This window comes from Neoarius graeffei, chromosome 21, assembly GCF_027579695.1.
Source record: "Neoarius graeffei isolate fNeoGra1 chromosome 21, fNeoGra1.pri, whole genome shotgun sequence".
Lineage (NCBI taxonomy): Eukaryota > Metazoa > Chordata > Actinopteri > Siluriformes > Ariidae > Neoarius > Neoarius graeffei.
In genome coordinates, this window is record NC_083589.1 from 12,536,567 (window position 1) to 12,549,096 (window position 12,530).

Below are 12,530 nucleotides of genomic sequence, written 5' to 3' on the forward strand. Positions count from 1 at the left end.
CCAATTGTCTGGATGAGTACACAGAGGCTGTGACATCCTACATCAGCTTCTGTGATGACTGCTGCATTCCATCATGAACCAAGGTGAGTTACAATAATAACAAACCCTGGTTCACAAATAAACTCAGACAGCTAAGGGTACAAAAGGAAGAAGAGTTCAGAAGTGGGTACAGGAACAGGTTTAAAGAGTCTAGGAACAAATTTAGCAAGGTGGTGAGAGAAGCTAAATGATTGTCCTCTGAGAAACTCAACACCAGTTTTCAGCCAACAACTCTACATCTGTCTGCAAAGGGCTCAGATAGATCACTAACTACAAACCTTCAGCCTCCCCACTCTGTTAATGACTTGCACCTGGCCAACCTACTGAATGAGTTCTACTGTTGCTTTGAAAGACATTGGGACTGTCCTGATAACATCCCCTGTGACTCCAGACTCCAGCTCCAGCCCACCACTCCACCTCCTCCACCTCTACTGCTGCCAGGGCCTCTCTACAACTTCACACCTCGGAGGTCCATTCACCCACCACCACAGCTTCAACTCTCTCCATTCTGGAGAGAGAAGTCAATAAGCTCTTTAAGAAGCTGAACCCCCACAAAGCAACAGATCCTGACTCCGTCTCACCATTTACCCTGAAGCACTGTGCTGATCAGCTGTCTCTGGTGTTCACAGACATCTTCAACACCTCACTGGAGACATGCTATATCCAGCCTGCTTCAAGGCCTCCACCATTATCCCTGTCCCCAAAAAGCCAAGGATCACAGGATTGAATGACTACAGACCCATCGCCCTGACTTCTGTGGTTATGAAATCCTTTGAGTGCCTTGTGCTTTACCATCTTAAAGCCATCACTGACTCACTCCTGGACCCCATGCAGTTTGCCTACAGACCCAACAGATCTGCAGATGATGTTGTCAACATGGCATTTCATTTCATCCTCTCAGCACCTGGACTCCCTAGGAACCTATGCTAGGATCATGTTTATGGATTTCAGTTCTGCCTTCAACATGATCATCCCAGCTCTTCTGCAGGACAAGCTCTCCCAGCTGAGTGTGCCTGACTCCACCTGCAGGTGGATCACTGACTTCCTGTCTGATAGGAAGCAGCACGTGAAGCTGGGGAAACACGTCTTTGACTCCTGAACCATCAGCACTGGATCCCCCCCAAGGCTGCGTCCTTTCTGTTCTACTCTTCTCCCTGTACACCAACAGCTGCACCTCCAGTCATCAGTCTGTCAAGCTCCTAAAGTTCACAGACGACACCACCCTCGTTGGACTCATCTCTGATGAGGATGAATCTGCCTACAGGTGGGAGATTGACCATCTGGTATCCTGGTGCAGGCAGAACAACTTAGAGCTTAATACTCTAAAGACAGTGAAGATGATTGTAGACTTCAGGAGGAGCTCTGCCACATCCTCCCCATCACCCTGTTTGACTCCCCAGTAACCTCTGTGGAGTATTTTCCCTTCCTGGGCACTATAATCACCCAGGACCTTAAGTGCAAGATGACTACTTGGTCTCTCACCAAGAAAGCACAGCAGAAGATGTATTTCCTGTAGCAGTTGAAGAAGTTTGATCTGCCAAAGACAGAGCAAACAGATGGTGCACTTTTATACCACCATCACTGAGTCCATCCTCACCTTCTCCATCACTGTCTGGTACACTGCTGCCACTGCCAGGGACAAGGGCAGACTGCAGTGCATCATTCACTCTGCTGACAGGACAATTGGCTGCAACCTTCTGTCTCTTCAGGACCTGCACGGGTCCAGGACCCTGAGGAGGGCAGAAAGGATTATGGGGGACCCCTCTCACCTGGACACAAACTTTTTGAATCACTCCCCTCTGGTAGGAGGCTACGGTCCATTAGAACCAAAACCTCATGCCATAAGACCAGCTTTTTCCCCCACTGCAGTTGCCTCATCAGTAAGGTCAGAGAACCCCACTGATTCTAACCTCACACTTCCAATCTGTAATATTAATGCACTTTGTCTCTGAACTGCGATTTTGCACATTTCAAGGTCATGTCATACATCTTCATTCTGTGAACCTTTATTGCACATTCCAGCACACACTGTACAGCTTGGTTATTGACTTAGCCCATTACACACATTCTCTTCCTCTCATACATTCTTATGTCTCTTCTCTGTCTTCATCATGTGACCTATTTTTGCACATTCCAGGACATACTGTACAGCTTGGACTTCAACAACTCATGCACATAGCCCTTAAGTTTGTCCACTTTTCAAATTTGCATATTTCTGATTCTTCTATTTTTTATTCTATGTATAGAGCTACCTTTGTCTTTGCTAAATCTTCTGTCTTAACTGTTCAAGCACCAATCACCAAAGCAAATTCCTTGTATGTGAGAACATACTTGGCAATAAACTTGATTCTGATATACAATGCCTTGAATAAGTACACAATCCTCCCACATACATTTCATGGACGTATGCACTGGCTAACCTGGACCATAACCAGGGTCTCCAAAATAATCAAAACCTAGGAATTAATGTGTACAATTTTTCGTCCAGCAATTGGAATATTTTCAAAGAACTATGTGGACTTTATTTCTGGTTTTGACCTCGACATAATTTCATTGTTTCTTGATTTTTGCCTTGTTCTTGGATACTCTGCACACTGCCTGACCCACTGCCTGTTCTGTATTTTTGGATTTGTGTCTTATGTTTTGGATTTGCTTGAAATGGCCAGTTACTATTAATGAAAGCATTTATGCAATTGTCAATGTCCCTGTTACATGACAACGTCATATTTATAATGAACATGTACTGGATTTTTAAGCTAATTCTAATTAAAAATATATACTAATACAGAAATTGAAAATGGTAAACAGACACGATTGATACAAAACAGTCACTCAGTAGTTATTATATCATACACTGTTTGATAAATCCTTTGTCATCATGGTGTTATAGTGGCTAGTGTTTTGTTAAAGCAGCCTTGATTTCTTTCTGGCTGGAGGTGTAGTAGACTCCTGTCATGGTACAGTTGCAGTCAAAAGTTTACATCCACAGACATGAATGCCGTGGCAATATTGGACTTTCAATGGTTAAACTATTTTTTTTTTCTGTGGTAGAATGATTGTGATGACTGACTACAGCTGGTAGATTCTCTGTGTACAATATAAAAAGGATTTGTTTGACACTCATTTGACTGACCAACAGACAGTACAATGGGAAAGTCCAAGGAGCTCAGTGCAGATCTGAGAAAGAGGATCATAGAGTTACACTCAGGAATGTCTCCTGGCGCCATTTCTAAACAACTGTGGAGTCCAAGATCATCAGTTCAAACAACTGTATGTAAGTACAAGGTATTAGGAGGGGGAGCCACTTAGCTGGAAGATGACCCAAACTGTCCCCCTCAGAGGAAATTGGTTTGGATGGTCAGGAACCACCAAGGTCTGTCATGAACTGGAAACTACTGGAACACTGTCTACAGTCAGGTGAATTTTACATCACCATGAACTGAGAGGCTGCCATCCAAGAAAGAAGCCCCTGCTCCAAAATCAACACCTTCAAGCTTGACTCAGTTTTGCATCTGACCACATGGACAAAGAAAAAGCCTTTTGGAGGAAAGTTTTATGGTCAGATGAGACAAAGATTGAGTTGTTTGGCCACAATGACCAAAGGTACAGAGGTACTGTACCCACTATTAAGCATGGTGGTGGTAGCATCAGGCTCTGGGGCTGGTCTGCTGCCAGTGGAACTGGTGAATTGCACAAAATGGAAGGACTTAAATCATCAGAAACTTGGACACAATTGTGTGTTTCAACAGGACAATGACAATGACACATCAAAGTTGGTTGAGGAGGATAAAGCTGATTAATCTTAAAGCAACATTATATAAGAATTTTACCTTAAAATATCAGCTTTAAAATAATTTTGATGATATATTGACTTGTAACAGAGAGAATGGCTTGTCTTCTTTCCAAATCCACATCTTGGTCACCAGTTATAGCACTGTGTTACTCTGGTGGTGCATCCTGGAGACCTCTAGCGAGAACTGCATAACACTTTATGGCACCACAGCCAGCTTTGAAAATCAGGCAGCAACACTGTCTATAAGAAGACACTAAATCTGTATTCTCAGTATGGACATCATAGGAGAGGTGAAGAGACCAAAGAAGATGCTGTTGGAGGAAGCCAGGAAGAGAAAAAGAGATTGTGACCAAGCAAGAAACCGGACAAGAGTAAATCTTGGACTGGATTTTACTTGTTGGTGAGGGCAAAGAGAGATAAAAGACTGCAAGACAGATGCTGCAAGAAGCTGGGCTTCTTTCTGTTGAATGAGTAAGTAATATTACATTATCTGCCTTGCTATGTGTTGTTGCACTTGCTTGATCTTTGGCTGTTAGCAAAGATGTCGACTCGATAGCTTTTGATCACAAGCCAAGTCCATTCATTTCAACTAGATGCTAGTTACATCTGTAGGAGATGTTAGAAAACTTGCTAAATAACACTTGGACCGTGGTATTGATAAAAGTTGGGTAAAAGCCATGACATTCATGTCCATATATGTAAACTTCTGATTGCAACTGTACATCTGCAGCTTTGTGATAATGTCTATCATTAAAAGTGCTATAAAGATAAAACTGAATTTGATTTGAATAATTTGTCCATTTAGACAAAAAGAATTTAGACAATGTTACAAAATGGCTGCACTCCAATAGAGTGAATAGACACTAGTTTTCTTTGCCCTAAACACACACTAGCCAACTTATAAGCAAGTTCCAAAACCTCCTTGAGTAGGAATAAGGGTGTTTGGTATTAGGAGAACTTGAAACTGTACAGGGTAGTGTGCATTAAGAAGTGGAGTGAGAACCTGAAATTAAGGTGTGAACCTTGATCTAGATCTAACTGGAAATCCAGTCCAAAGTTTATGACAATATTGTTTAGATGTTAATGCAGAACACAGCACTGCAGTATTGATCTGCAGAGAAACATTCTATCGAAAAACTATAATACTGCTTATAGGGTTCAGTTGAATGCAATGCACAGTGTGTGTTTTAATTATCTGCTCACATCATCTGAGTCTTCTTGGTAGATGGCTTGGTTACTTCTTGGAGTGGTCTCAGAGGCAACACACAGTTCATCATGGAGCTGAAGAGCTGAGAATTGGTATGAAGTTGACCTGTAGAGGCAGGAACTATGAGTGAATGTGGAACAGTAGAGGAGAACAAACCCACCAATGAATTCTGGAGCCATACCTTTGCCTATAGTTCATCCTCCTGACCATTATGATAACTGCAGTAACGACAGCCAGAGCGACAGTCCCCAGACTGACACTGATCACAGTCAGCAACCACACCACCTTCTGGAAGATACAGCTTTTTCATTATTAAAAATTGTATTGTTCAAATACTGAAGTAACCTCAAGCAGATCAGCTACCTGCTAAAGACACTAAATCCATTCTCACTACACCTAAACGTAGAAATGAAGGAATTCACTTTTACTCACTAGTTTAGTCGGCTGATGGTTTGTAGCAGAGGGCTGGCTGATATTCCCACAATGCATTTCGGCAGCATTCATTTGGCGTACAGGGCTAAAGCCACCCTCACATTTATCACTGGGGATCTTCCGATACCTTTAAATATAAAGTGTCATTATGGTGAATCTGTGTCTGTAGACCTGTATGTATACGAGATTAAATGAAATAAAGATATGGAATATCACATGCCCTGTTGTCTGGAGCTCCTCTAACTCCCCATTGAAACAGAGCTCCAGTGTTTTGTTTGTGAACTCAGGCTGTTTCACACATTCAGAGCTGTTTTCAAGGTGGTAATAACCATAATCGCTAAAATAAAGACGTAAATGGACAGAGATTGGTTCACTTGATGAAAGTCTTACAGATCTGATACATAATCTGTTGATGCAAGAAATACTGTATGCCACAGGATACTGCAGTGTCATTACCACATGTAATCTTCTCTGGTGCAGGGACACGGTCTCTGTTGCTTACTGACCATGTAGTCACGCCCCTTTCTGCACACTGACATCTTCCTCAGCCTTTCAAAAGTTTCCTTGTAGCCTAAGACACATCCATCTATCTCTGAATCCTGTTCTCCCTCATCAGAATGGGCCAACCACTTCACGTAGTCCTGCTCAACACCTGGTACATCACCAACAGTCAGAGAAATGTCTTAATATTGCTGTAATACTGGTTTAATGTACGTATTACATTCTTTATTCTTATATGACTGCAGTAGAAAAAGAAGCTGATGTAGGCTGACAAAAATGATGAACTGTACAGACACTTATGTGTTTCACTGAAGTAGTAGACATAAAGGGATTATTTATAGGGTTATATTTCAATAGAAGACTTTTCAAGCAACAAAAGAGAAAAAATGAGGGGACAAAAGTTACAAAAACATGTTAAAATTAGTAATGTCACTGAATACAGTTTTAATTCATTTTGAAAGTAATTATCCCATAATACACACTGTGCACGGACTGTGGAAGTACATTCGTACTGAATTATTATAATGTGCAACAAATGAAAGACAAGAAAATTTTCCAGAAGTTAAAGTTTTTTGCATCTTTACTCATAGCCCCTATATTTTACTCACATTCTCTGGTTGGAATCTGCTCAAAGTCTATAGTCACTGCAACCCACAAGGGCTGATTATTATCGTACAGCCGGTAACCAAACACACTGATGTTCAGAGACTTAGTACCAGGTTCAGATGTGAGGCCGGCAAAGAAGATGGGATGCTCTGTGAAATTATAAGTCTTCCAACATTGACCCTCATCTGTGGAGAACCTGAAAACAAACACACGAGAGAGAGTTAAAGAATAAAATCATTTGCAGCTATGAGCAGAACTAATGCATTTAATATTTACACTGATCAACACTGAACAGTTAGGCAAAAAGAATATCTGAAAATTTTTTTACTGGCGTTAAATTAAGTTTCTTAGATTGGCTACAGGCCGGCACGGTGGTGTAGTGGTTAGCACCGTTGCCTCACAGCAAGAAGGTCCGGGTTCGAGCCCCGTGGCCGGTGAGGGCCTTTCTGTGCGGAGTTTGCATGTTCTCCCCATGTCCGCGTGGGTTTCCTCCGGGTGCTCCGGTTTCCCCCACACTCCAAAGACATGCAGGTTAGGTTAACTGGTGACTCTAAATTGACTGTAGGTGTGAATGTGAGTGTGAATGGTTGTCTATGTGTCAGCCCTGTGATGACCTGGCGACTTGTCCAGGGTGTACCCCGCCTTTCGCCCGTAGTCAGCTGGGATAGGCTCCAGCTTGCCTGCGACCCTGTAGAACAGGATAAAGCGGCTAGAGATAATGAGATGAGATGAGATTGGCTACATCCATGTGAACTCTGTCAATGTACACTCACTGGCCACATTAATAGGAACTTGTTCTTGACTCTAAGATTCCTGTTCTTGGCTGCAGGAGTGGAACCCAATGTGTTCTTCTGCTGTTGCATGCTGAGATGCTTTTCTGCTCACCACGGTTGTAAAGACTGATTATATGAGTTATTATATCCTTCCTGGCAGCTCGAACCAATCTGACCGTTTTCCTCTGACCTCTCTTATCAACAAGGCGTTTTGTTTCCGCCCACAGAACTGTCACTCACTCCCTCGATGTTTTTTTGTTTTTCGCACCATTCTGTGTAAACTCTAGAGACTGTTGTGTCTGAAAACCTCAGGAGATCAGCAGTTTCTGAAATACTCAAACCAGTCCATCTGGCACAAACCAACACCCATGCCACAGTGAAAGTCACACTTTGAGATCACAATTTTTCCCATCTGCATGATTTTATGCACTGCTGGCAAGGGATTGGCTGATTAGAGAACTGCATAAAACAGCAGGTGTGTGTATGGGTGTTCCTAATAAAGTGGCCAGTGAGTGTACAAACAGGCTTTAATTGTTATGATTTGTACATCGATTATGTGACTTTCCCCTCACCCTTGAACTTACTTTATAGCATTAACCTGTCGATCTCGGCGAACCTCCACAGCCACAATCAGGCCACCTGAATCCAGTATGCTGTAGTGGTGAGGTCCCTTCAGTGCACATATCCAGTTGTAGCCTCCATCTGAGGAAACGTACACATCTGGCTTTGAAGCTGAAATGGATTCCCCGACACTGCCTGTGAAAATAGAGGCTGTAAGCTTCTGCACTGGGTGATAATGACTATAGCTAAAGCTACGTTGGATCTGTTACCATGAGCAATGATCAGGCCAACAGCAGAAGGATGAGACAGAGGCAGCATGGGAGAAACGCCGCTGTAGTGGCTGTGCTCTCCATGAATGTGCAGGTTACACTGAAACATACACACAATGGTGTTATTGCTGTCTGCTCCGAAACAGGATGTTAATACCAAATTTATGTACCCTTTTAACGCTTCCTTCACATTCCACGTTTTTTGGCTTTTTCAGTGGCCACCATTTTCCACCGTTATTGAAGGTGATGACTGTGCAAATTCGTCCACCTGTAACAAACAATGTGCTTTAGAATCCATAACATGAGCACATGCTTGGCATAAGTGAAGAGCCTTTTGATAAAATGCAATCACTAACTTTGCTAAGACTGTAGATATAAAACACACTGCGTGTGAAACCTTGAGAAACCTTTAATAATCCAGTTTACCTTAAAAATATTTTAAATGAATTCCTATTCCACATACAACACAGAGACCTGTCTTAAATGATCTTAATACAGTGCCTTGAAAAAGTATTCATACCCCTTGAACTTTTTCACATTTTTCCACCTTACAACCACGAACTTAAAAGTTTTTTTTTATAAGATTTTATGTGATAGACCAACACAGAGTAGCACATAATTGTGAAGTGAAACGAAAATGATAAATGGTCTTCAAAATTTTAAACAAATAAAAATCTGTAAAATGTGATGTGCATTAGTATTCAGCCCCCCTGCATCAATACTTTGTAGAGCCACCTTTTGCTGCAATTACAGCTGCAAGTCTTTTGTGGTATGTCTCTACCAGCTTTGCACATCTAGACACTGAAATTTTTGCCCATTCTTCTTTGCAAAATAGCTCAAGCTCAGCCAGATTGGATGCAGAGCGTCTGTGAACAGCAATTTTCAAGTCTTGCCAGATGCTCAATGGGATTTAGGTCTGGATTTTGGCTGGGCCATTCAAACACATGAATATTCTTTGATCTAAACTATTCCATTGTAGCTCTGGCTGTATGTTTAGGGTCATTGTCTTGCTGGAAGGTGAATCTCCTTCCCAGTCTCAAGTCTTTTGCAGCCTCCAACAGGTTTTCTTCCAGGATTGCCCTGTATTTAGCTCCATCCATCTTCCCATCAACTCTGACCAGCTTCCCTGTCCCTGCTGAAGAAAAGCATCCCCATAGCATGATGCTTCCACCACTATGTTTCACAGTGGGGATGGTGTGTGCAGGGTGATGAGCAGTGTTAGTTTTCCGCCACACATAGCGCTTCGCATTTAGGCCAAAAAGTTCAACTTTGGTCTCATCTGACCAAAGCACCTTCTTCCACATGTTTGCTGTGTCCCCTACATGGCTTCTGGCAAACTGCAAACGGGACTTCTTATGCCTGTCTTTCAACAATGGCTTTCTTCTTGCCACTCTTCCAAAAAGGCCAGATTTGTGGAGTGTACGACTTATAGTTGTCCTGTGCACAGATTCTCCCACCTGAGTTGTGGATTTCTGCAGCTCCTCCAGAGTGATCATGGGCCTCTTGGCTGCTTCTCTGACCAGTGCTCTCCTTGCTCGCTCTGTCAGTTTAGATGGACGGCCATGTCTTGGTAGGTTTGCAGTTGTGCCATACTTTTTCCATTTTTGAATGATGGATTGAACAGTGCTTCTTGAGATGTTCAGAGCTTGGGATATTTTTTTATAACTTAACCCTGCTTTAAACTTCTCTAGAACTTTATCCCTGACCTGTCTGGTGAGTTCTTTGGTCTTCATGATGCTGTTTGCTCTTCAGTGTTCTCTAACAAACCACTGAGGCCTTCACAGAACAAGTGTATTTATGCTGAGAGTAAATTACACACAGTAGGACTCTATTAACTAATTAGATGACTTCTGAAGGCAATTGATTACACTGGATTGTATTTAGAGGGATCAGAGTACAGGGGGCTGAATGCTAATGCACACCACATTTTTCAGATTTTTATTTATTTAAAATTTTGAAGACCATTTATCATTTTTGTTTCACTTCACAATTATGTGCTACTCTGTGTTGGTCTATCACATAAAATCTCAATAAAAAACTTTTAAGTTTGTGATTGTAAGGTAGAAAAATGTGAAAAAGTTCAAGGGGTATGAATACTTTTTCAAGACACTGTATCTTAAATGGTCACAGTGCATGAAGGTGTGCCGTACCCTCCTCAATGACGTTGGTCAGATACACTCCTCGCAGTGATGTCACATTTGTAAAGTCACTCTTCCTTTCACCACCAAACAAATGGTGTTCAAGAGACTTGGAGTACAGGATGCCGCGGTCATCAGATGTATACACAGTCCCAAAATGCGTCTCATCTACAAGCATGGGATCACAGTGTGAAAAGAATGTAGTGGTATGACTCCGAAAATAATATCTGTGCCATTCAGGTTAATCAAGGTGTCTTTGTTCCTGTCAAACTTCTGTTTATACAGTGGTGCTTGAAAGTTTGTGAACCCTATAGAATTTTCTATATTTCTGCATAAATATGACCTAAAACATCATCAGATTTTCACACAAGTCCTAAAAGTAGATAAAGAGAACCCAGTTAAACACATGAGACAAAAATATTATACTTGGTCATTTATTTATTGAGGAAAATGATCCAATATTACGTATCTGTGAGTGGCAAAAGTATGTGAACCTTTGCTTTCAGTATCTGGTGTGACCCCCTTGTGCAGCAATAACTGTGACTAAACGTTTCCGGTAACTGTTGATCAGTCGTGCACACCGGCTTGGAGGAATTTTAGCCCATTCCTCCGTACAGAACAGCTTCAACTCTGGGATGTTGGTGGGTTTCCTCACATGAACTGCTCGCTTCAGGTCCTTCCACAACATTTCGATTGGATTAAGGTCAGGACTTTGACTTGACCATTCCTAAATGTTAACTTTATTCTTCTTTAACCATTCTTTGGTAGAACGACTTGTGTGCTTAGGGTTGTTGTCTTGCTGCATGGCCCACCTTCTCTTGAGATTCAGTTCATGGACAGATGTCCTGACATTTTCCTTTAGAATTTGCTGGTATAATTCAGAATTCATTGTTCCATCAATGATGGCAAGCCGTCCTGGCCTAGATGCAGCAAAACAGGCCCAAATCACGATACTACCACCACCATGTTTCACAGATGTAGATGAGACGCATTTCGGGACTGTGTATACATCTGATGACCGCGGCATCCTGTACTCCAAGTCTCTTGAACGCCATTTGTTTGGTGGTGAAAGGAAGAGTGACTTTACAAATGTGACATCACTGCGAGGAGTGTATCTGACCAATGTCTTTGAGGAAGGTACGGCACACCTTCATGTACTGTGACCATTTAATGGGTTCTTATGCTGGAATGCAGTGTTTTCCTTTCTCCAAACATAATGCTTCTCATTTAAACCAAAAAGTTCTATTTTGGTCTCATCCATCCACAAAACATTTTTCCAGTAGCCTTCTGGCTTGTCCACGTGATCTTTAGCAAACTGCAGATGAGCAGCAATGTGCTTTTTGGAGAGCAGTGGCTTTCTCCTTGCAACCCTGCCATGCACACCATTGTTGTTCAGTGTTCTCCTGATGGTAGACTCATGAACATTAGCCAATGTGAGAGAGGCCTTCAGTTGCTTAGAAGTTACCCTGGGGTCCTTTGTGACCTCGCCGACTATTACACGCCTTGCTCTTGGAGTGATCTTTGTTGGTTGACCACTCCTGGGGACGGTAACAATGGTCCTGAATTTCTTCCATTTGCACACAATCTGTCTGACTGTGGATTGGTGGAGTCCAAACTCTTTAGAGATGGTTTTGTAAACTTTTCCAGCCTGATGAGCATCAACAACGCTTTTTCTGAGGTCCTCAGAAATCTCCTTTGTTCATGCCATGATACACTTCCACAAACGTGTTGTGGAATCCCTGTTCTTTAAATAAAACAGGGTGCCCACTCACACCTGATTGTCATCCCATTGATTGAAAACACCTGACTCTAATTTCACCTTCAAATTAACTGCTAATCCTAGAGGTTCACATACTTTTGCCACTCACAGATACGTAATATTGGATCATTTTCCTCAATAAATAAATGACCAAGTATAATATCTTTGTCTCATGTGTTTAACTGGGTTCTCTTTATCTACTTTTAGGACTTGTGTGAAAATCTGATGCTGTTTTAGGTCATATTTATGCAGAAATCTAGAAAATTCTAAAGGGTTCACAAACTTTCAAGCACCACTGTATGTGTGCATGAGCTCAACCCTGATGGATGTATCGCATGTGTCAGCTGTTCCAACAGGGCCATAAAGTCACTGACATTGCATTTTAGGTGAAAAAGAACACTGTCCTCTGCCTTATCTCAGCCTTGAAGGATTAGTGAAATATGACCTATATG

General features: G+C 42.0%; 1 protein-coding gene across 3 annotated transcripts in view; it reads right to left on the reverse strand.

Moving 5' to 3' along the window:
* si:dkey-159a18.1 (sortilin) overlaps positions 1 to 12,530 on the reverse strand; it is a 31,570-nt gene that overhangs the window by 2,496 nt on the left and 16,544 nt on the right. Inside the window, exons 11-21 of one of the 3 annotated variants that reach the window (XM_060903888.1) lie at positions 10,332 to 10,487; positions 8,352 to 8,449; positions 8,182 to 8,281; positions 7,936 to 8,107; positions 6,581 to 6,774; positions 5,928 to 6,123; positions 5,692 to 5,808; positions 5,472 to 5,598; positions 5,221 to 5,327; positions 5,036 to 5,144; positions 1,323 to 1,769 (exon numbers count right to left, since the gene is read on the reverse strand). In XM_060903888.1, the coding sequence (XP_060759871.1) occupies positions 1,518 to 1,769; positions 5,036 to 5,144; positions 5,221 to 5,327; positions 5,472 to 5,598; positions 5,692 to 5,808; positions 5,928 to 6,123; positions 6,581 to 6,774; positions 7,936 to 8,107; positions 8,182 to 8,281; positions 8,352 to 8,449; positions 10,332 to 10,487 (1,628 nt within the window). In that variant the 3' untranslated portion in view covers positions 1,323 to 1,517. Of the gene's footprint in view, positions 1 to 1,322; positions 1,770 to 5,035; positions 5,145 to 5,220; positions 5,328 to 5,471; positions 5,599 to 5,691; positions 5,809 to 5,927; positions 6,124 to 6,580; positions 6,775 to 7,935; positions 8,108 to 8,181; positions 8,282 to 8,351; positions 8,450 to 10,331; positions 10,488 to 12,530 lie in introns of those variants that run through there. The other 2 variants (XM_060903890.1, XM_060903889.1) reach the window with 2 other exon arrangements.